The sequence below is a fragment of the Dermacentor silvarum genome, chromosome 4 (assembly GCF_013339745.2).
Source record: "Dermacentor silvarum isolate Dsil-2018 chromosome 4, BIME_Dsil_1.4, whole genome shotgun sequence".
Lineage (NCBI taxonomy): Eukaryota > Metazoa > Arthropoda > Arachnida > Ixodida > Ixodidae > Dermacentor > Dermacentor silvarum.
The window spans coordinates 124,021,530-124,046,056 of NC_051157.2; the positions used below are offsets into that span (position 1 = coordinate 124,021,530).

At 47.2% G+C, this 24,527-nt stretch overlaps 1 protein-coding gene and 1 non-coding gene across 5 annotated transcripts in view; one reads left to right on the forward strand and one right to left on the reverse strand.

Annotated features, from left to right (window-relative positions):
- LOC119448875 (uncharacterized) overlaps positions 1-24,527 on the forward strand; it is a 149,699-nt gene that overhangs the window by 4,734 nt on the left and 120,438 nt on the right. For all 4 annotated transcript variants that reach the window (XM_049666033.1, XM_049666034.1, XM_049666035.1 and 1 more), the window contains exon 2: positions 21,027-21,101. In XM_049666033.1, the coding sequence (XP_049521990.1) occupies positions 21,027-21,101 (75 nt within the window). The remainder of the gene's footprint in view (positions 1-21,026; positions 21,102-24,527) is intronic.
- Positions 11,999-12,070, reverse strand: Trnar-ccu (transfer RNA arginine (anticodon CCU)). Its single transcript has one exon. It is a non-coding gene; the product is annotated as a tRNA-Arg (tRNA).

Here is a 24,527-nt window from a genome sequence, read left to right on the forward strand (position 1 = left end):
ATCGATTCCCACTGGGCTTGGATCTGCCGGCTTTTTTTGCTAGCCCCCCTAAAGCGAGTATTGTTTACTCACATCCGACAGATTGCTCTCGTTCACTATTCCTTATTTCGGACCCTGTGCACCTTCTGAAGTCGGTCAAGAACAACTGGCTAAACCAGAGAAACAGTGGAAAGTGCATGTAATACCATGATCCGAGCAGCAATGACCCAAAGCAACCTATTCTTACGGCACCATTTAAATCTGTCTGATTTAGATGACCCTGAGCAGAATAACCATTTAAAGCTGGCACCATCGCTATCACTAAAGCACTAAACCCATCATCTATAGAGCGTGACAACGTTAAGCTCACTCTCAGAATTTTTAATGTATCGACAGTTGCTGCATTGAAATGCTCCACAGTGCAACATGCCAAAGGAGAACTTGCATGGCTAGAGCACAAGAAAATAGATTTTATTTGTCTGATGTCTACTTTCTTAATTTTGTCAGATACCTCAGGACGAGCACCGGTTCTTTTTATATTTATTTTGACTTGTTTCTCTGCCCAACTGCCTTGCTTCTTCGTGGGCCGTCACACACACAAAAGCGACAAAACGATTGATCATCTAACAACCTCTTTGTCTCAATATTTGGCAAGTCAAGACAGTCGCGTGATCGTGTTAGGGCTTCTCGAGTACAGGCCTGCGCAATGTCTGCCTTAATCAACATATAATTGGAGCTATCATAAGGGAAGATCGTCTCTTTACTTCACGGCTGATATGGCTCACACCCGGGTCCAAATCAAGCAAAAGATAGGTGATGCCCGTGGAACCTAGTGTTATTGTGAGGCATTTCGTAGGTAATATTAGGTCCCCTGGAAAGGTCACAGAAAGTCTCTAGTATTGTACGTATCTTCTGCATTGAGAGGATATATATATATATATATATATATATATATATATGTCGTATCATAAGAAGCCAACAACAATGACACCAAGATTTCATTAACACCATTTTGACATGGTGGCGAATAGTGAATGTAAAGACACCGAGAAAGGGTGAACGCTTAGGTGATGAAATCAAGTATCTGATTATGTCAGCAACATGTCCACAGCTGGAATTTTTGAGAAAATACCAGAATAGCTAGGCTACTGGGCTAGCCTCAAGCACGACGCCCGCCACCTGATGAAAGAAATGCACTTGGCGTTTGGCCACACGAGCCACGCTCTGCATGAGATCTCGGTATACTGCCCAGAAGAGCTACGATTTCGGTATGTGCTCCTTCGAAAATTTCAGGCATATTGTCTTCAAGACATGTTTGAGAAGTACCACCAGCCATCGGATTCCCCATACCACATCTCGATCTGGCAGACCTATGAATCTGAGAACAAGCCTAGACTTCAAAAAGTACTGTATCTGCCTTACCTGGACGTTATTGCACAGCAAATCCCTACCATAAGTGTTGATTCACTTCGTGGGCAGTTAACCATAGCAGTGACCGATGCTGATGTTGAAAATGATTCCCGCTGTTACAAACGTTGCTGGCTACTGTGCACATGAGGCACGGAAAAAGCTCATATGTGTGTGTCGTGCAAAGAAACCTTATACTGGAGAATACCCGTTTGGACCATGAAGACACACTCCTCATTGCAGGTATGACAAGAGGAGGGCTGAAGTTTCCGCGTGCTGTTGTAGTGAATGCTGTAATTTGTACAGAAATAGTCCTTGATAAATTGAGGAATGAGGAGTTTGCATCAAAATTTATCGGTCTTCCAAATTAGAAAGAGGCCCTTGTTGCTCTTGTGTCAACTGTTCTGCACGATTCTGGGGGCCTTGATGCCTGTGATTCTGGCCACTCGCCAGAAAAGTCATGCCCCATATTTTGAGTGCAGCTGCCAACACGCTTTTGAATAACCTGGGTAAAACCAAAGAAGATACAACAAATGTTTCAAAGGGGAAGCGTAAATTGTAAACTATAAAGAGTTGAAAATGTATGATCGTATGGTTTAATGGCAACTATTTTTCAGTAGTCAATGTTTCTTGTACATCTAATTATATGATTATGATAGCTCTGTATTAAGCCGTTTTATATTTTGTACATGCTCTTTTTATACTAAGTGACTGCTGTATATAGCACTGTATTGGGTGAGAACTTGTGTTCCAAAATTTTTCCATTTTGCATGATGGACATGTACATGTAAATGTCTATGCTTGTCGCTGTTTCACACACTGTGGTGGTCAACAAATTTTGCTTGGTTTTTCTGTGCTTGAGATGCATATCGCCACCAGTGTCACGTAACTTAATGACAGCTGCCTTTTGTGTTTGTGTGTGTGTGTGTGTGTGTGAAGCGCTGAAATAAATTCTGCATTCCCTGTATTCATTGCATACCTGTTTGTAATCTTTCAATATTGTTTAGACATCCCTGTAGCGTGAAGTAGCTATAGATTAACATATGAAAGAAACTAACAGTCACCACAGCCGAGGAATGTATAGGGGTAAAGAACTAGTGGTAAACAATTGAAGTGAACATGGTCAACATTTCGTGGCTAATAAAAAAGAAACTACATGTCGCAGGATTGGATTTGAAGGCCATGATCTCTGAATGGAATTGTTATGGATTAGTTAGTTGCTGTAATAGCTAACCCCCCACCCCCCCAAAAATGAGACTTTTGCTTCCAAAGCTGAGTTCAAAAATAATCTCAGGGAGAATAAAGAACAAACACGAATACTAAGTTCGCCGTTCAGTGGAGTAATTGATAAAGGCCTGAGGTTTCTCATGCTTGAATTAGCCTAAATACAACGTGTCGTTCTGTCGAGGAGTACATCTATTAATAGGGACACATTAAATAATAGCAGTAAGCTGGTACAAAAGACGCGGTATCCTTGAAAACAGGTGCTCTGATGGCCAGGCGATAAAAACCACCTGGGGTGAAGCTGAGTTCCATTACCAAGTTGACCGTTCAGTGGAGTATTTGACAAAGGCCTGCTGCTTCTCATGCCTGCATTAGCCTAAATACAATGTGTCGTCCTCCCCAGGAGTACATCTATAATGGGGACATTTTAAATAATAACAGTAAGTTGCCACAAACGACGCGGTATATTTGAAAACAGGTGCTCTGATAGCCAGGCGTGAAAAACCGTGTAGGGTGAAGCTGACTTCCAGGCCCATCTCTTGTGCGTGACGTAACGGACGCATGATGAGACCTTTAGCTAATCTAGGGGGTATTGGACGGAGACGTCGCGTTTGCTCTCCGCGTGCGTTCGCCATCCGTGAAAGCGCGCGTCCCTCGCGCGCTGTATGTGCCTCCCTCGCACATAGGCCGGCAATGATTTTATCGCCCTTGGACTTTATACGGAACCTCGCGGTGACGAGATGGCGACGGCAGAAATCCACTTCGGGTGTCCATGTAATTGTTGTCGCAATAAAACACCACGCACACAGAAAAAAAGAACGTAGCTAGCATGCCACCTGCGCCAGATAAACAAAGCCAAGTACCGACCACGACCAGACGAGCTTGTGTTGCCTGAACACTCGGACAAACCTTGTGAAGTCATACATGTAGACTTCGCCGAGCTGAAAAAGAAAAGTCCAGGCGTACGCAAAACACAATCATTTCTGGTCGCGATAGATCAGTGTACCAGAATGGTGGCGGCGCGGCCCGGCGAAGAAGACGCAAACAGTGTCATAGCCCTTCTTGACAGAAGAATATTCTCCCACTTGAAGGTTGTAATATCGGACAATGGGCCTGCATTCCTTAGCAGAAAGGTTCAAGAGTGGGCGAAGAGCCGTGGCGTCACACTGCGACGTTGTGCGCCCTATGCCCCGCAGGCAAATGGAATGACGGAGAGGGTGACACGCGATTTGAAGCAATTCATGTCGATGTATGTCGAAGTCGATTTTAAGGGCGGCTGGAAATGTTGCCTAGAAGCGACGGTGGCTCAACATAACAAGACACATACAAGCAGCCTTGGGCGCAGTCCATATTTTGCTGCCTATGGTGAGGTTTCAAAGCTAACTGCCGACAAAGAGCTTGGAATCGCAGACAGGCTAATGCTGACAGAGCGTTGCAAAACATCCGAGGAGTGACACAGATATAGAAAAGCCATGAAGTTTCACTTTGACAAGCGCCGCCAAGGCTGTATACCAGACGTTGGACTACAAGACCTTGTGCTGGCTCGGAAAGGACTACCGACCAGTGAAGCAAAGATTCTTGGACCTTTTGAAGTAGTGAAGTTATCGGTGTAACAAGGTATACTCAAGACTGTGGGTACATGAATAATGGACAGTTAGAGTTTGGGGTCATAAGCAACTTTCTTCGTTATCAACCCAGGAGGGGTGACGCAGAAAAGGGGGAAAGTGTAACCTAGCCGAGGAAGAGGCGAAGGTGCTCCGGAAAACGACGAAGTGTGGGGCTTTGACGAGAACAGCAATAAATAGTGATGACCGCCTTGCTGGTATGGTCACTCGTCACGTGTACAACCAGGTAGGCGCTTTACTACGTACTTGTTCACGCAAACGACGGATCTGTTAAAATTTCCCGGATTCAGTTGTGAGTGGAGAATAAGTAAATACGACATAAAATGGTAGGCTATGCAGGAACCTAGGCATGCGCTCAGTCATTCGATATAATTGTTTCCACGTTTACTAATGCCTTTACATTTACGCTGAATTCAAAGAGTGTCATGGAGCACATTAAATAGATTTTGTCTCCTGTCTACTTTCTTCATTTTGTCAGACACCTTGTGACAAGAACTGGTATTTTCATTTATATTTCTTTTGACTTGTTTCTTTGCCCAACTGCCTCGCTTCTTCGTGGGCCGTCACCCACACAAAAGCGGCAAAAGGATTGATACCAGCGTCTAACAGCCTCATTTTTTATTACCTAGCAACCATTTTTTCTTCCATAAAGCCTGAAGTGGTGCACTAACACGCTTATTACCAGCTTTATTTATGTGAAATGTATCTGAAATCTCATCTTATTGCTTAGCGATCGTCTTTTAAAGCAGCCCAATCAATAAAAAAGTGTTCAAGCAGACTATTTGCAATGATATGCTAAATGTCTGTCCTATGCACGTAAAGTTTATTACAGCTTATCGGGGTTTCATTTCTACTCATGATATACAGTTTCTGCATCTTCATGAGTGATTGTTGAAGCATACCGACCATCTTTCTTTACGTAAACTCTTGGACACACTGGAGAACTTGCATAGCTAGAGCCCAAGTAAATAGATTTTATTTGTCTGCTGTCTACTTTCTTCATTTTGTCAGATACCTCGTGACATGCACCGGTTCTTTTTATTTATATTTGACTTGTTTCTCTGCCCAAATGCCTTGCTTCTTCGTGGGCCGTCACACACACAAAAGCGACGAAACGATTAATACCCAGCGTCTAACAACCTCTTTGTCTCGATATTTAGCTAGTAAAGACAGTCGCGTGATCTTGTTAGGGCTTCTCGAGTACAGGCCTACACAATGTCTGCCTTAATCAACATATAATTGAAGCTATCATAAGGGAAGTTCGTCTCTTTAGTTCTCGGCTGATATGCCTCAGACACGGGTTCAAATCAAGCAAAAGATAGGTGAATCCCGTGGAACCTAATGTTCTTGTGAGGCATTTCGTAGGTAATATTAGGTCCCTTGGAAATGTCACTGAAAGTCTCTAGTATCGTAGCAACTGCATTGATAGGATATATATATATATATATATTTTTAAGGCAACAGCACAGCTGTTGTATCGTCGCGTTTATTCCGCTGAGCCACGCGCTGAACGAAGACGACGCGCATCGTGATGGTGATTATGTACAGGTGAAGATGAAGGATGAATATTTTGCTCACACTAATTACCCCCTCGCGCTGAAGCGGCCAACCTGGCCGCTGCGGTACGTCGTTGGAATGGCTTTAAGCGCGAAACGTGGACCATTTCTGTGCCACGGGAGCGGCCATCGAAAGGCGTGACAGCGGGAGTGACGCGGTAGTTCACTGGCGAAGTTTGCTCTACAACAGTGTAGGTCCCTATAAAACGCGACTGAAACTTTTCGCGCAGGCCAGGAACTCGAGTGGGTGTCCACAATAACGCTTCATCGCCAGGGCTGAACAGAACGACGCGGTGAAATGCATCGTAGCGAGTCTTCCTATCCTGTTGACTTGCCTCGGTGTTGGGGCGGGCGCGATGGCGACACGCGGCAAGGCGAGATATTAACTGCTCACTCACTGACGCCGACGAGTTCACGGGGGCACGAAAAAAAGAGACGTCGACGAGAGAGGTCGGTTGACGCCCATAAACTTGAAAGAATGGTGAGTAGCCAGTAGTGCGCTGTGCAGCGGTGTTGTAGGCAAAAGTCACGAATGGCAGGATGGTATCCTAGTTGGTGTGGTCAGCGTTGATTTACATGGAGATCATATCAGAGAGAGCTCGATGGAAGCGCTCTGTGAGGCCATTAGTCTGAGTATGGTAGCTGGTATTCGTCTTATGGATGGTGTTGCATGTGCGGAGGACGTCCTCGAGTAGCTTCGACAGAAACGCCTTGCCACGGTCACTCAAAAGGACGAATGGCGCTCCATGTCGTAGAAAGATGGCTTCCAACAAGAAGGTCGCAATCTCCTCCGCGGATCCTGAAGGTAGCGCAGCTGTTTCGGCGTACCTGGTCAAGTAGTCAACTGCAGTGACGACCCATCTCTTGCCGCTAGCTGATAATGGCAGCGGGCCGTAGAGATCAACCCCGATGACTGCGAATGGAGGGTCAGGACAGGGAAGAGGTTGCAGCAGTCCAGCCGGAGGTGAAGTGGGTCGTTTGCGGTGCTGGCAGAGCGAGCAAGAAGCGACGTATTTCGCTACGCAGGTGGCAAGTCCAGGCCAGGAAAAACGACTGATAGGTCTTGTGAAAGCCGAGATGTCCAGCCGTGGGATCATCGTGAAATGTCTTCAATATCTGTTCCCTGAGTGATCGAGGAGCGACAATAACCCAACGCTGTCCTTCGGGGTGGAAGACATACCGTTAGAGGATTGAGTTTGCACACTTGAAGTTCTCTAACTGGCGACGGGCTCGCGCGTTAGGAGGACGAGATGAGCCGTGAAGGCGTTCCATAATTGAGTGGCAGTAAGCGTCGTCTCGCCAACTTCTCAGGGTAGAAAGAAGGAAGACCGTTGAGAGCGGCGAGTGAAAGAACTGCAGAGGACGCGTTTACAGGCTCGGTGACGGATGGAGGCAGGCCGGGAACGTCGGACTGCGGTGGTAACGGACAGCGGCTGAGAGCATCTGCATCGTTGTGTTTCTTGCCGGATTTGTACGTGACGTCGAAGTCATATTCTTGCAGACGAAGTATCCAGCGACCTAAACGGCCAGATAAATTCTTAAACGTCGACAACCAGCATAAAGCGTGGCGGTCGGTCACGACCGTAAAGTGGCGGCCGTGTAAATACGGTCGGAATTTTTGGTTGGCCTAAACAACGGCGAGACACTCCTGCTCAGTGATTGTATAATTATTGATTATATGGACACTTCCGCCGGATTTCTGCCGTCGGCGTCGCCGTCGTCGTAGCCGTCGTCGTCGCCGTCAGGTTCCGTATAGATAAAATCTTCGCCGCGCGCCGTATGCCCGAGCCGAAGCGTGCGGGGACGCGCGCTGTCACGGAGAGCGAACGCACTCAATCTTCCACGCGCAAGCAAGGAAGCGGGAAGCGAGCGCCGGAGGGAGCGGGGGGGGGGGGGGGGGCGCACTTCTACTCTGCCAACAACCGCGCTCGTCGCTCGCTCGCACCGTCTCTTATCTCCACACGGCTCTGACCCTTATGCGCTGTGCATTCGCCGCTCAGTTTCCGTTGAAGCGATAGACCGCCCGTACGTTCGCCCGCTGCGGCGTATATGCGCTTGCTGCCAGCGTTTTGACAGTCGTTGTCTGCAGTCATTCAGTGTGATCTATTCATGTTTGTTGTGCGCGCTCACACCACAGTTAGTAATAGTCGGGCCACATTTTCCAACGCACGCTACACATGCAATGCTGCCCGGATCGGCAGTGCAGCGCTAAAGGTGTGTCCCTTCGCACGCGCTGCCCACGGGCAGCGCTTCTCATCAACACCACCGTTTCACACGCGCCTTCTCGTGGTCATCGAGTCTCTCTTCATGTCGGTCTACTTACGCCTCAGCACACCTGCTTACTTAATCAGCTCATGTTTACTACAATTCATATTGCTACCAAAGCCGCTGACCTTACTTTGTATGACATTGCTGTGTTGCTATCGCATTCATTGCTTCGCCCTTAGGGCGAAATTGACATTTTTTTTCTCGGCCGATGTTAGCATCCGACTTGCGTATGCGACCACCCGTTCCTCAAAACGTTGTCGTTGCAAAAGAACAGCGCCAATTCCATGGCCGCTGGCGTCAGTATGGAGTAGAGTGGGTGCGGACTCTTCGAAATACTGCTTTTTGGGGCTGGTCAAGCTGCTACGAGCAGCTTTATTCCCCACTTTACCCCCGCAAGGCTGTATTTACTTTTTTTGAGGAAATAAAGCATACATACATACATACATACATACATACATACATACATACATACATACATACATACATACATACATACATACATACATACATACATACATACATACATACATACATACATACATACATACATACATACATACATACAAATGACAAAGCACTGGCTCAGACGTGAGGGCACGCTTTAAAGTGTCAAAAGCCGCTTGGCACTCGTCTGACCGTACGTATGGAGTTTCTGAAGGAAGGAGTCGGTGAAGCGGAGCCGCGATGGTAGCGAAGTCACGTATGCAGCGCCGGAAGTAAGAAGCCAGGCCAAGAAAGCTGCGAAGTTCTTTGGAGCGTTGGGGCCTCGGAAAGCGGAGGACGGCGGTAATCTTTTCGGGGTCAGGCCGAATGCCGTCTTTGCTTACGAGGTGGCCCAGTACTTTAATAGTCTTGCTGTCTTGCTGGCAAAGTGGCACTTTTTGGTTTGGTTTGGTATTCAGCTGAAGACCAGCAACAGAGAGACACGTCAGAACTTCATCTAGGCGCTGCAAGTGGAGTTGGAAGGTTGAAGAAAATATGACTATGTCGTCAAGGTAGCACAAACAAGACTTTCCCTTAAGGCCCCGCAGAACAGTGTCCATCATTCGTTCGAAGGTTGCTGGTGCATTGCAGAGGCCAAAAGGCATGACGTTAAATTCGTACAGTCCATCAGGTGTTGCAAAGGCAGTTTTTTCCTTGTCGGCCTCATGCATCGGAATTTGCCAATAACCTGAGCGTAAGTCAAGACTGGAAAAGTATTCCGCGCCCTGCAATGAATCTAAGGCGTCGTCAATGCGAGGCAAAGGATATACGTCTTTTCGGGTTATTTTGTTCAAGGCACGGTAATCAACACAAAATCGCTCTGAGCCATCTTTCTTGCGCACCAAAACGACGAGTGACGACCAAGGGCTGGCGGATGATATTTTGCTCGAGCATGTCGGCAACGTGCTTGTCGATTATCTCGCGTTCGGCGGAAGAAACGCGATATGGTCGACGGCGGAGAATAGAACTTCCATCAACGTGTATGCGATGAGTTGCCGCTGAAGTCTGTCCCAAGAGAGGTGAGTGTACGTCGAAGGAAGATTTATGTTTCGACAACAAGGCCAGTAGTTGATGTGCTTGCTGCGGAGTCAGATCCGTACTGATTGCGTTGGCGAGAGCAGTAGTAGCAGGAGCAGCAGCTGCAGGTGGGCGTGGTTCTGCAGTACCAGTACTCGAAGCCATCACTGAGACAGGCTGTGTGTCCACACCGCAAACCACGACAGCACCTTTGGGAAGCAAAATCGGCTCATTTGTGACGTTGAGTACTGTGAGAAGGGCCGTGACGTTGATGAATCGAACGAGACTCGACGCTAGTGCAATTCCTTTGGAGAGGCAACTAGAATTGGGGCAACTAGAACATCGCCATTGTCAATTACGTCGGAAGCAATCACAAGACGTTGCTCGTGGCCAGGTGGCACCACACAATCGGCTACGGTTCGCAGACGGTGGCGGGACTGAGGCCCCTTGTCGGTGTCATCGGTCTCGCGCATGTGGACAAGGCGTTGTCGGCAAGAGATGAAAGCGGCAGCGGCAAAAAGTCCCAATCAAGAATGAGCATATAAGCGCAGGAAGTCAGCACTGCGAACGGAATATGGTGGCGAATCCCATCAATGAAAACTCGAACGGTACACTATGCCGATGGCCGTATCGTAAGGTTATTCGCGCTACGTAAGGGAGTGCCATGGTAAGGTGTAGTGACCTTGCCTAGACGAGAGCACACATCGGCATGAATAATAGAAATAGCGGCTGCCATATCAACTAATGCTCGAACAGGCACACCTTCAGCATACACTAATAACAAATTGGCCGGGCTCTCAGGAGGTGTTTGTCCGAGCGATGCAGCTTTCCCTCCAAAAACTGCACCATCTAGTTTTCCGAGTGGTAGTCGGTATGGGTGACTGGCTGGAGTGGCGATGTTGAGCGTCGGAGAGGGGAAGGAGAGCAGCGGCGTCCTGGACGATAGTTTTGAGGAGCGTCGGGTGGAGCGGGTGGGGAGAAGGAACGTGTTGAAGGGCGGCGCTGGTATTGGCTCGGAAAGGACACCAGATCCCTCTCGTAAGCATCGTAGCCGCGGCGTTCGTCCTGCTGGCGCCTTCGACAAAACCGCGAGATGTGGCCTCGAATGCCACAATAATAACAGATTGGGCGGGAGGAGCGCCAGGGGGCGTAAAATGCAGGTACAGGTGCACGGAGTGTAAAGGCTGCGACGTCGTTCTGAGGAACCGGAAGGGCACGCTGAGCGACGGAAGGCTGCATGGCAGCAACTTGGGCGTACGTGAGTGGCGGATTTGGCGGCGTCGGAGGGTCAGGACGTACAGCGGAAACCAAGGAAGACAGCTCGTCTTTGATGATGTCTCGTAGCCCAGTGGACGTAGAGTGAGCTGGAGGAACAGCAGAGCACGACGGGCCTTGTGCTTGAAGCTCTTCGCGGATCAGAGCCCGAATCAACGTGCGCTAATCGGCATCCGAAGAAGGTCACGTGTCACAGACGTCTGGCTGTAACCGGATGGCTTGTAGTGTATCCAGATCCTGGCAGATCGCGATGACATCGTCTACGGTGGTAGGGTTTTTAACTGCCAGTGCGTTAAACGCAACGTGTCCAATGCCTTTTAAAATGTGTCGAACGCGATCGGTCTCGCTCATTGCCGCGTCGACGCGGCGGCAAAGGGAAAGAACGTCTTCAATGTACGAAGTGTACGTCTCCCCTGGTTGTTGCATGCGCGCATCGAGCTGCCGCTTTGAAACTTCAGAACGGATGGATGGCGTTCCGAAAATATTCCGGACTTGGTGCTGGAAGGTGGTCCAGTCGGGCAAGGCGCTCTCATGGTTAAAGAACCACGTCTTCGCGACATGCGACAGGTAGAAGGCGACGTGGCGAAGTTTTTGGGTGTCGTCCCAGTGATTATACTCACTCACTCGGTCATAGTTCTTCATCCAGTCCTCGACGTCGTCGCGCGAGAGGCCAGAGAATATAGTGGGGTCACGCTGCGGTGCGGTAACGGTCCATACGGAGGCGGCTGGTTTGGGGGCAGCGGGCGTGATGCCGGAGGCTCCGGGTTGCGGTACTTGGGTCATGGCAGTGGACAGGCGGAGCAAACGGCGACCCGAACGAAGATCCAGTGGAACTCGACGTCGTAGAAGTCGAGGGGATCGAAAGCAATCTCCACCACTTTGTAAGGCAGCAGCACAGCTGTTGTCTCGTCGCCTTTATTCCGCTGAGCCACGCGCTGAACGAAGACGACGCGCACCGTGATTATGATTATGCACAGGTGAAGAAGATGACGGATGAATATTTTGCTCGCAATATATATATATATATATATATATATATATATATATATAATCATAAAAAGCCCACAAACAATGACACCAAGAACGTAGGGGAATTACTTGTACTTACTAATTGAATTAAAGGAATGATAAATTGATGGAAATGAAAACGGATGAAAAACAACTGTCCGCAGGTGGGGAACGAACCCACGTCTTCGCATTAGGCGTGCGATGCTCTCACCATTGAGCTACCGCGGAGCCGTTTTCCCATCCGCTTTCTGGGGTATTTATGTTTTACAACTAGAACCGACCCTGGGAGTGTTAGCCCTTTCTTCTCGTTCATTACATAACGAGGGCTTGAATCCGGCAACAATGATACCTTCAGGTAGCATATGTGGGTTTATTGAATACTTGCCGTCAGCCAAAAAGATCACGTGCTCGTGACGCCTGCGGCAGAAAGGATTACAGGCAACGACATTATATTCACGCTGTTTTTCTAGCGTCTTTACTTTCCGAGGTCTACCAATGGTAGCCTGGAATGAACTGAATGAGTTGCTAGACCGTGCTGACGTCGCTCCGTGATTTTTATGCTGCTGGGAACTTTTCCACTCGGAGTAGCTTACGCAACCGTAATCCTTACCGCGAAACACACGCGCGAGAAGGAACGTGCTTCGAATTTTTCGCATACGCCCGGCGTCGACAGCGAGCTGCTGCTGGTAATGCTCTCCGCACAGCATTCTGCTGAGCCCGATGATGCCTGTTTGTAGCCGCACACGAGCGAGAGGGCAGCTAAGGCCACTGGACTCCTGGACTGAGGGGACCACCCATTGCAGAGCGGAGGAGCTACCTACGCTCGCGTGCTATTTTGATCAAAGTTTATTCTCTATCTCTCTCTCTCTTGTCGCACACGTAGCTATACGATTCGCTTCTTCAGCAGCGGTTCGTACCTTGCGAGGAGGCGCCATAACGTGTACCGAAGAGGCACGGCCGCTGGAAGAGGTATCCAGAAACGTGGCGCACATCTCACATCGGAATCGCGTTCATTGCATGCCTCGTCTAAATCACACCTCAGCGTCTGTGCCTGCGCACGCTGCGTTTGCAGGCACCTTCACTAGATAGCGCCACCAAACTGGCGGAGGGTCGGGTCGTCCGACGGCGGCGGCGACATCGCGTAGCGGAACGGCTATTGGAATGAGCCCATAACAGCGTACGCTGTAAAACAAAATGCAGCAGCAGCAGCAACGATGCAACGCGCAGTGGTGCTGCTGACGCCATCCGCGCTTCTCCGTTTCCCCGCTTTAGCGCCGAACCGCTCGCGGTTGCGGTCACAGCAGCAGGCACCTCTGGCGGCAGCTCGGCCGAGCTCCCACCAGCTGCGAGCTCCAGCGCATGCGCCGTGACGTCATCCCGGCGTGTCGTTTGCTGCGCGCCGCCCGTACACTGTGCATGTCTTTCGCCCCACTTCCCCTACGTGTGCTCGGACTGCAAGTGCTTCGCGAGGCGTTCCCCGATGCCACGAACCACGAGGAAATGCTTATACATTTCGTATATCTTAGCGCCACTTCGTATAGCCAGGACCAGCTAGGAACTGATCAGCCCCGCTGTCTCTTTAGCCTTACGCCACTAGTGCAAACTAACCCGAATTTTTTTAGCCTGGCGTTTTTTGCTTACGCCAACGACACGAAAGAGTCCTGGGCTGGTAGAAGTATGCAGCTTCGCTGTAAAAATTCACCGTCAGTTACGATACTCCCTATTGCGAATTTTGAGCGCAGCTGTTTATGTGTTTTTTAAAATGGTGTCGGTGGACGCGCCCACCGCATACGCGCTCACCGCTTGGGAGCACGTCTGGTAGGGCACTCTGCGTTCCTCCTCCGCATTCCTGCTCGCGCTCTCTACGCTGTCACCGTCTTTCATCTTTGGCTGCTGTACTAAAGTTATTAATCCACCTACATATCTATGCACAGCCGCACAACGCCTTACCATTGAGAGAAGGCAGCCGGCACGAAATGTAATGCCGCAGAATTGCCTCCTTAGCAAGATTCCACTTATTTAGCATTTTATTTTATGCCATTGTTAAAGTGCAGCTTTTTGGAATGTGGTTCTGCTTCAAGTCGTACTGGCTAGAGATATGGGCGAACGACAGAGGGTTGCTATTTGCTGCTAGCAAAACCATTGAGTGGGCACGGCGCATCGACCAAGAGCATGTTGGTTAACAGGCCGTTCTTCTGCCTTGTGCAGGTTGTATTGATCAATCTCCGCAGAACTTCAAGCATCATCGATGCGTATGCTGTCGACACGTGCCTTTGGCAACCGTTGTCGCTTATGATGCTCTGTCACCTGCGCGGCAACTTCACGTCAGGAGCGCCGCCCTTCAGCCACCACGTGACCTCTGCAGACCAGGCTATAAAAGACGTCCCGCAGCGGTTCCGCTTCTGTGGGCCCGGCGCATCGACCAACAGCATGTTGGTTAACAGGCCGTTCTTCTGCCTTGTGCAGGTTGGATTGATCAATCTCCGCGGAACTTCAAGCATCATCCATGCGTATGCTGTCGACACGTGCCTTTGGCAACCGTTATCGCTTATGATGCTCCGTCACCTGCGCGGCAACTTCACGTCAGGAGCGCCGCCCTTCAGCTACCACGTGACCTCTGCAGACCAGGCTATAAAAGACGTCCCGCAGCGGTTCCGCTTCAGTGGGCACGGGGCATCGACCAAGAGCATGTTGGTTAACAGGCCGTTCTTCTGCCTTGTGCAGGTTGGTGGCTATTGTTCTACTATCAAGAGTGATTGTCTATGCCTTTTGGTTCTGCCGTGCTCACGGAAGTGCTTGGAAATTGCCTCTGATGTACATTGCATGTGCAAATTGCTGCTCTGTGGCGATATCGAATTCAATCCTGGCCCTGACAAAGCTACTCGTGAATTGCTGGAGCAGCTGGTGGAAGGTCAGAATACATTAAGTTCTGAAATAAAAGCGCTTAGGGAGCAACAGACGAGTGTCGAAAGGACAATAAAGGATTTGTGCTCTAGATTTTCGGAATTGGAAAAACAAATTACACGAATAGACACCCTGGAGCAGACAGTTAGTTCCCTTCAGAATAAGATTACTGACTTAGAAGATAAAAGTAGGCGATCAAATCTGCTTGTGTTCGGAATAGAAGAGGAACCCGATGAAAATGAGGATATTCTTTAAAAAAGTTCTTGACGATATTTTCTCCAAAAAACTTGGTGTTCCCTGCTTCTCTGTAGGACGAATTCACAGGCTTGGCGAACCAGGAAGAACAAGACCAGTCATTATCTTTTTCCAGGATTATAATGAAAAACAAAGTCTTGAAGAATGCTTATAAAATTAAAGGCAAAGACATATCCCTTCAAAGTGACTACTCTCGCCCAACACACTTAGAAAACGCAAGCTATTGTGGGAAAGTGCTAGGAAAGAAAAAAAAAGGAAGGCAAGAAAGTAATTTTATTAAACGATAAACTGCTTGTGAATGGAACACTATATGCATGGGATGATGTCAAGAATAGACGAGTGAAGCTACCAAGCCGCCAGAGTGGTTCTCAAGCACCTTGACTTGCGACTCCCAATGACCAAACCATTAGGTTATTAAACATCAATGCACGTAGTGTCCTAAACAAAACTGAAAATCTAGAGGCTATATTGCTTGAATATGATCCTCACATAGTTGTAATTACAGAGACTTGGCTACGTGAAGAGGTTGATGACGCAGACGTCTTTCCTCCCAACTATCAGGTATTTCGCTGTGACCGATGTTCTCGAGGGGGAGGGGTTGCGGTCCTTGTAAAACATGGCTGTGATGCTACCGGCATGCAAGCAATCGCCGGACACGAAGCTATTTTTTTAAAAGCATCATGTTTCGGTTATTCCTTCCTAATTTTCGCAGCTTACAGGCCTCCAGATTCACCAATAATATTCCTAAATGATCTTGCTGTTCATATGTCTACATTTAGGAGCGAAAAAATTATTCTGGCGGGCGACTTCAACTTGCCAGGAATTGACCGGGAACGCCCATTTCCAGTTTCCGGCCTTGGTTTGCATGCTAATAAATTATGCGATATAATGCTCTGTCACGACCTTCAACAAGTTGTCTGTAAACCAACACGTGTGCAAGGTGATTCTTATTCAGTGCTTGACCTTGTATTCTTGAGTCGTTCCATTGAAAATTTATCAGTATCAGTTGAACGTGGTTTGTCAGATCACAGCATGGTCTACGTTTTGTTTCCTATGCGTGATATGAACAAAGAGCCCACCACTAAAACAGTTTCATTCAAAGACTTTTCACATGCAAATGATGAAAGTGTATTAGATTACTTGCAGTACTGCCTTGACAGTTTTGATGGTTCTGACGTTGTTGAACTGTGGGAAAAATTCAAGAACATTTGCTTCCATTGCATAGAAAACTTCGTCCCGACAAAAATAAAGAGAACATGTAAAAAAATCCTTGAATTAATCGAGAAATCATACATCTCACTAGAAAAATTAAACGGATGAAACGTCGTAGAACCGATCGATGCATAATTCAAACCCACAAATTGAATCTTACTGAAACCATAAAAACTGCGAAAAGGTACTACTTTGAGCATACACTGCCGGAGTTTATTCAAAACTCCCCCCAAAAATTTTGGAATTACTTAGCGGAAAAGAAAAAGCCTATTAACCGAATTATGCACGAAGGCAGATTACTTGTGGACAAGACTACCATTGCTGAACAGTTTAATATACATTTTCATAGTGTTTTTACGGTTCCGAATCCATGCAGATTTCGCAGTGATGCATTTCGTTTTCCTGACCCAGGGATTGTGTCACTGCCCGGATTAACTTCAATGTTGTTAAATCTTAAAACGAAATCGTCTCCTGGTCCAGATGGAATTCCAAACATCTTTTTGCGCCGTTATGCAGAAATAATATCAAAATTTCTCGTTATAATTTTTCGCACCTCATTTGCCACAGAAAAGCTGCCTTCTGATTGGAGGACAGCTTGCGTTGTGCCTGTGCCTAAAAAGGGTGACAGGACGTTGGTTTCTAATTATCGTCCCATCTCACTCACTACCTCTTGTTGTAAGTTGGCAAAGCATATTTTAGCCTCCTATATCACTAAATTTCTTAATGACAATGGTCTACTCTCACCTGTTCAACACGGATTTAGGAAAGGATTGTCCACTCTGACCCAACTTACTTCTGTTATACACAACTTTGCATCAGTGCTTAACCACTCAGGGCAGGTCGATGCCATTTTCTTAGACTTCCGAAAAGTGTTTCATGTTGTATCCCATGCAAGACTAATATACAAATTTGAACTAATTGGACTTCCTAAATTTGTAGTCACGTGGGTTTCGTCATATCTCACCAGCCGCACTCAGTTCGTTAATATTGATGGTCATCATTCAAATGATTTACCAGTTACTTCAGGTGTCCCTCAAGGAATTGTACTGGGCCCATTGTTATTCCTGATATATATAAATGATATTGTCAGTATTATAACCGAACCGGTTCAGATTAAGCTGTTTGCTGATGATTGCATACTGTTCAACGAAATTAACTGTCCTCATGACCAAGTTCTGCTTAACTCTAGCCTCCAGAAAATTGACACGTGGTGCAGTAATTGGGATATGCAACTTAACGCCGAAAAAAACTGTTTTTATGAAGATTACTAATAAAAAACTTGTGCATTCCTTTGCGTACACCCTTCCATCGCATCCCCTAATAGAGGTTAATGAATATAAATACCTTGGTGTTACCATAACAAACAGCTTAAGCTGGAACAATCATATTGCGAATGTCTGCTCGTCCTCCTACCGAAAACTTGGGCTTCTCCGCCATAAACTAAGAAACACTCCTTCCAGGGTAAAACATTTAGCATACTATAGTCTCATCAGACCAAAACTAGAGTATGCTTGTTCAGTTTGGGACGCCTACACAAAACAGAATATTGAGGCACTGGAATCAATCCAACGGAAAGCCGTACGCTTCATTTTTTCCAAATACCGTACTACCGACTCTCCCTCCGCTTTAATGAAAGAACATGCATTCCACCACTTCAAGCACGAAGGAAAATCCAAAGACTAAAATTTCTATTTTTTACTAAAGAACAATAAACTTTCTACGAGTCCTTATCCGTATCTTGTGCCCCTCACTACTCGTCATACAAGGTATAATCATGATCAGTCCCTAACTCCATACCACGCCAGAATAAACGCCTTTAAGTATTCTTTCTATCCACGCACAATTGAAGAATGGAACAGGCTGCCTTCTGATGCGATTACGTCCATCGACTCTATTGACAAATTGATTGTTTCTTATCCATAGTCATGTTTTGCATTTGTACAAGTTTTCTCCTGTTACTGCTCTAACATGCCCCACTGTAAATAAGTGCTCATGTTTTTTTTGTTCTTGTTTTTTGCTGTCATTGCGATGCAATTCTCATTGTGCAGTATTGTATTCTTATGCCCCTCCTGCTTGGGCCCACTAAAGGGCCTGCAGTATTTGGTAAATAAAAATGAAAAATAAAAATGTATCCTAGGGATTCCTAAGGTACAGTGTATTCCTTGAACGGCTCCACCCAGTCTCTGATTTCGTTACCAATGAGTGCTGAATAAATAATGTTACTCCACTATTTGTTTTGCTGATGCCCGTATTGCAAAAGCGAGCGTCTTCCAGTATCTCCCAGTTTGAAACCAGCGCGTTCTAATGCGACAGCGTTAACCCTTTAGTGCCCACTGTTGCCCAGGAACAATAGCCTAAAAACTATTGGTTGTTCTTGAACGCATCCTGCGGAACGATACCGCTGGCGCCATCTGTAGAATGTACCAAGGCTAGTGAGCATCTTGAGCTTGAAGTAAATACGTAGAGATGGCAGCACCGCTCCTTTGTTGTTGTTTTTCTTGACTGTTCTGAGAGGTGCTAGCGCAAGGACCGCACACATGAGTAAATTTGTTCAGCTACGGCGGTATAGGACACTACTATGGCAACTGTCAGACTTAGGCTCATAAGGCCTTGTACGACATTTATGAGGAGGCTAGACGGTGTGGCCGTAATTTGTACAATCTTTTACTCGCCAAAAGTGGTGTTTCCCAGGAGCAACAACGGGTACATACAGAGGCCTGATCACATGTAGGGTGGTATCGTTTGTGGCAATTTTTTGCTGTGCTGTAGGTAAAGCAAAGCAATAGCTAGAGTGTTCATTCTGTCGAATAGAATAAGCGTTCCTCATATATGGTCATATTTTTTGTCTTTCATATATACATGGTGATGTCAAAAGAAAAAAGTGGCTGACTGATGGAGAAATTCAGAAACTTATCTTTCTTCCGGACGGTGAATTGTCTGACGCTGACTTCGAGAGCGACATAATTGCTATCGCAATAAATGTAGGTCAACGGAGGAGTAGGGTGTGAGAGGAGTTCGCGTTAGCGTTGGTTGTATATACGGAGCCTTGGGGCGTATTCTGTAGGAGGCCACCTAGCGGATTTTCCATTTCGGCTGTCGCGATTGACTGCAGCTTCACGAGCGCGAAGGCGAAGGAGACTGGCTGGCTCCTTCTCACTCGTGCGGCTGGAGCCAATCGCGATAGCCAAAGTGGGCAGTCCACTAGGTGGACTCTTACAAAACACCCTGCTGGTCAAGATCTCTTGCTTGGGAACGTCGTACAAAAGCGTACAAAAGCTTGAGGAACGCGCTAGGAAATGCCGTCGCCTGGTGACGCCGAGCCACTTCTTTCAGAGCCGGGCATTGTTTAGCCATCGTGTAAGCGTTAAAAAATACCCCATTGTGCTACTCGGAGCCGGCACCGAAGCCTCGTTCCCGAGTACGTAGCGAAGGGGTCGGTTTACCATTTTGTATCCAAATTCAACATGGCCAAATCCCTAATATGGCTATACTCGAACATAGCAAATACCACCTAAGAGCCAGCTTCGGTGAACTTCCCTCTTCACAGGGTGGAAGGGCTCTGACTTCTTTTATATGTAATGATCGTTTGGCGAGTACCCCTGCAAAATATTTCCTTAACACGACAATTGCCACATCCTATACCTGGAAATTAAATGCATAATTGGCGAAGTTAAGAGATGTACTCTTGCAAATAGTGTAAATGCAGATGACGGGTAGCTTTAGAATCAATGAGCAAGGAATGGAAAATGAAAACATAAAAAAAGATAATACAGGTAACAATTCTCATGTCCATTTGAAAGGGTATTTTCCTTGAAAGATTAATTTCCCGCATTACGGGTTTGCATGCACATAGGCCTGCTTTAGGATTTCCGAGTATAAAAAATAATAAACTAGCTGACTGGTAGATGTAATAGTGTAATAGTAGAGGTCTTGTATCCTTAAAAAATTAAAAGATGGTTACGTTGCCGTCACCGCGTCAAGGTCGTACAAAAACAAACAAGGAAAATAAAGACAAATGCTTTGGTGTGGCAAAAAACTAAAGTGGTTGTGATGGCGTTTCGGCTGAGTTGGCACGATATAGCTGCAAAATAAATGCATAATTGGTCAAGTGAACACATGTAATTGTTATAATAGTGTAACAGTAGATGACTGGTAGCGATGGCTATACATGCATAAGCTAGCTAAATGAATGAATGATGGGATTTTACGTGCCAAAACCACGATCTGATTATGAGGCACGCCGTAGTTTGGGACTACGGAAAATTTCAACCACCTGGGGTTCTTTAACGTGCAGCTAAATCTAAGTACACGGGTGTTTTCGCATTTCGCCCCCATCGAAATGCGGCCGCCTTGGCCGGGATTCGATCCCGCGACCTCGTGCTTAGCTGCCCAATACCATAGCCAAGCTAGCTGAATAAGTAAGCAAAAGCGAAGTAGCAGCCGAGCGAAAGAATTCAAACGCATTAGTAGGCAGTACTCAGAATTTCTGCAGCATTATTTCTCTTTCGAGGTATCGGTAACCAAGTCATGTGCCGAACAAAATAATGGCTGCTGCCTATGGGCAGTATAGACCTGTCTCACAAGCATTCATGGTTTACAATAACAAAGATAACTTCAAAACTATACGCGATCAGAGAATTCGTCAATGCTATGGTAATCGGTCCTGAGCTGTATATTAATTACTTTATCCTTCTATGTTGAAACGTCTCGAATAGCACTGATAAGTATTCCACATTCACTGCACGATAATATTACCTGAATAGATATGTTATAGCAATGGCACATAATATACGTGTTTTAATATTTGTTCTAGTGGCGGCGACAACAGCGCTTCGGAGACCGGCTTTACCTAAGATGGGTGGAATTACGAAGTCGTTGCAAAAAGTGGGTGAGTATATTACTGCCTTGCTAAAAGATGAAAGAATATGCATTGGATATCAGCTAGGAAGTAGGATTGGCCGAATATTCGAAGTTTCGAGTACAAATCGAGCAGTGCGCACGGATCGTGGTATTCTAAAATAAACACTCGGCATTTTCGAATATTGAAAACTGACCAAATATCTGTATTTTCAAACAACCGACTGTTACAGCCTGGTTACTTTTCTCCCTTTGCCAAACGATGTATCGAGGTTATCAGTAGTGAAAGAACGGCATAAGTTTTCGATGCAGTACAGCAGCAAGAGAATTATTGAAAGCATTGTTTACGCTTTCCCTGCGGAAGCCTGCATGACAACCGGAGATTTTTGCTTGTAGTCTGTCATTTAGGGATTTGTCAGTCTAGTCATGTGGCAAGTATATCGCTTAAGCTACAACGAGTGATGCACAGTCTGTTTCACACTTAGGGGAAAACTCGGAGCGCCTTGAAATGCGCTCCGAGTTTTCCCCTAAGTGTGAAACAGACTGTACATGCGTCTTTTACATGCGTGTAGGGCACACGTTTACTTGAGCTGTTCCTTTTTCTTCCGGCGATCCTGATAGCTTTCCGGTAAACACATGCCTAGCATTCTTGAAAAGCTAGCCGTACAGCAGCCATCATTCATTATGGGAAAGCTTAATTGTAACCAATCTCTAAAAACTGTTGACAGGCTTTTACTATAGAGTTTTTAAATAAAACTAGTTACCTTGTGTTACCTTTATTTCTGTTAATTAGCTATCGTTTTTGAACCAGTCAGTATTCGATATTCGATGCATATTCAAGAAAGTTGATATTGTTACAAGCGTGAAAGTATTGTACTATTTGGGTATGTACCATAAGCTGTAGTGGGACACGGATAATAGGGCGTGGAAGAAAAGAACGTCTGCCTAGCGATCACAGAACCTAGGCTGTGGGTACGAGCCATGTTTTGAGGCAACAACAACAATAACAACCTAGGCTAGCGCTTAAGACCGCCCGTAACAGAGTGGTGGAGGTGCTGGGTACACGACGTCGCCGTACTACGGACTCGCAACCGCTTGAACTTCGCCGGAGCCGCTGTCTTACCGGTCTCTCGCTGACAACAGTCATCACGCCACAGAACGGAGGACCAGACCCAGCGCTAGTTGCAACCGCGCAAAGGTCAACGCCAGCTGCACCCCACAACATTACATGGAACCAGGCTCGTTCGCAGGAAGAGCGGGAGAAGACGTGGACGAATGGCTTACGCACTACAATCGGGTGAGCCGATATAACAACTTCAACTCGGTCACCAAGCTTGACAACGTCGTTTTATTTATTTATGAGAGAAACCGCAATGATGTGGTTCGAGAATCACAAAGAGTCTTTAACAACATGGGAACGGTTTGTTGAGGAAATAGGGAAATGTTTTGGAGACTCTGATGAAAAAAAGAAACGTGCGGAGCGAACACTTTCCCAAAGTGTTCAAACTCTGGGAGAGACATGCACTACTTATATAGAAGAGGTGCTCAAGCTGTGCAAGATCGTAAACCCACGGACGTCTGAAGAAGACCGAGTCGGACATCTTTTGAAAGCTATCATAGAAGACGTCTACAATCTCCTGATATGTAAATAAGACCTCACCTCCGTCTCAGATGTCTTGCGTGGCTGCCGCACATTTGACTCGTTGAGGACACGTCGTATTGCACCCAAATTTGGACGACTTGCAAACTTGACTATTGTCGCCAACGTCGATACGAGCCCATCCACCGACCTTGCCTCTGCTATCCGGGAAATAGTACGCGAAGAACTGCGGCGACACAATGAATTAATGTACAACACAGTTCAACCGCCGGCTACGTACCCAGTATCTCACTCAGCGCCGGCAGCACCATGCGCTACTTTTCCACTGTCTGTGTGTGTCACGGACGTCAATGTCGCTGGAACTACGTGACGACATCCGGAGACGTGTATGTCAGAACAGCGGTATGGGCAGCGCTTTCACCCCAGTCGTGGTGCACAAGGGCGGACGGCTCCTGTTCAGGGTACTGAGATGATGCACCCAGTTCGACGACCTCTGCCGGCTGAGTGCTTTGACAACACTTCGCCGATCGTCTTCCTTCCTTCCGCTACAACTGTGGTGTCGAGGGCCACACTGCCAGGTACTGCAACGTTGCCCACCACCTCGCCAGCCGCCGAGGTACGACCGATCAACAATACCTGGCCAGCAAAGCGTTGGCCGTGTGTACACCTATCCAAGCGGTAGGTCCAACGAGACCCCGGGAACACTGACAAACTGTTCCCCTGCCTCCGATCGGAGCTTCATACCACCGCCTGCTCCTCGAGTACGCCGGTAACGGTCTCCCCGGCGCCCCTACCCGTCGCCTTCGCCCAAAAACTAGTCAGCGCGGCCGTTGGAGGGGAGGCCGCTGGACCGTCTTCGATTTTGACAGAAATACCTCCGGCAATTTGCATGTTTAAAAATAAGGTGTGTGTGAGTGTAGACGGCGTCTCAACAATGGCCTTAGTCGGCACAGGAGTGACCATTTCAGTAATGAGTCTCGCATTCAAACGCCTGCTAGGACGAAAAGTGCCGATATGTTTCGTAGAGTGAGTGGAGAACTATTATACCGTGTAGGTGTGTGCAGTGTTGAAGTTAGCTTGGGTAGTAAAGCATTTAACGCGGAGTTCGTATTTTTATCTCGTGCTACGTATGAAGTAATTCTGGGCCTTGATTTTCTGAAGCTGTATGGTGCCAATGTTGATTGCCGCAGGGGTGAAATAACTGTAGATTCGAACGTTCCGGCCATATATTAGTGGATCACCCGCCGTGTTACGAAAGTGCTCTTTGTGTGTCCGCAGATAACGACGTACCGCCATTGTCTGCAAAAAGTGTCCCAGTCGCCCGTGGTCCTGCAACCGACAGAACATTTCACGCTACCGTAGAGCCCGTTCCCCTTAGTTGCGTTACGAAGAATGTTGTAGTCCCCTACTGCACGCTGTCGGTTATTGACGGTCATACTGTCTTATGGACGATAAATCGCTCCAATGAACCCACAATACTAACGGAGGGTCTGAAACTTGCGGCTATTTGTGAACATCAAGTTTTGGCACTCACCATTCTTGCAGAAAGCCCAGATGCCACGGATGAGTCCCATTCAGAAGCATGCGCGACCGACACTTCCATAATGGCTATGATAAACAAATGGCTCAGTACTAACCAACGTCAGGAGTTCACAAATATGCTACGAAAGCACTTCGTGGTGTTAGACGTTTCCCAGCAAGAGGCTCCACCATCCTTTCCCCCTTATCGTTTACAGCATCGCGTAGACACAGGATCTCACTAGCCTCTGCTACAAATGCCACACCGGGTGTCCCCTTCGAAGCGCAGGGTGATCAATGACCAAGTCCGTGACATGCTAAAGAAAAACCTTATCCAAG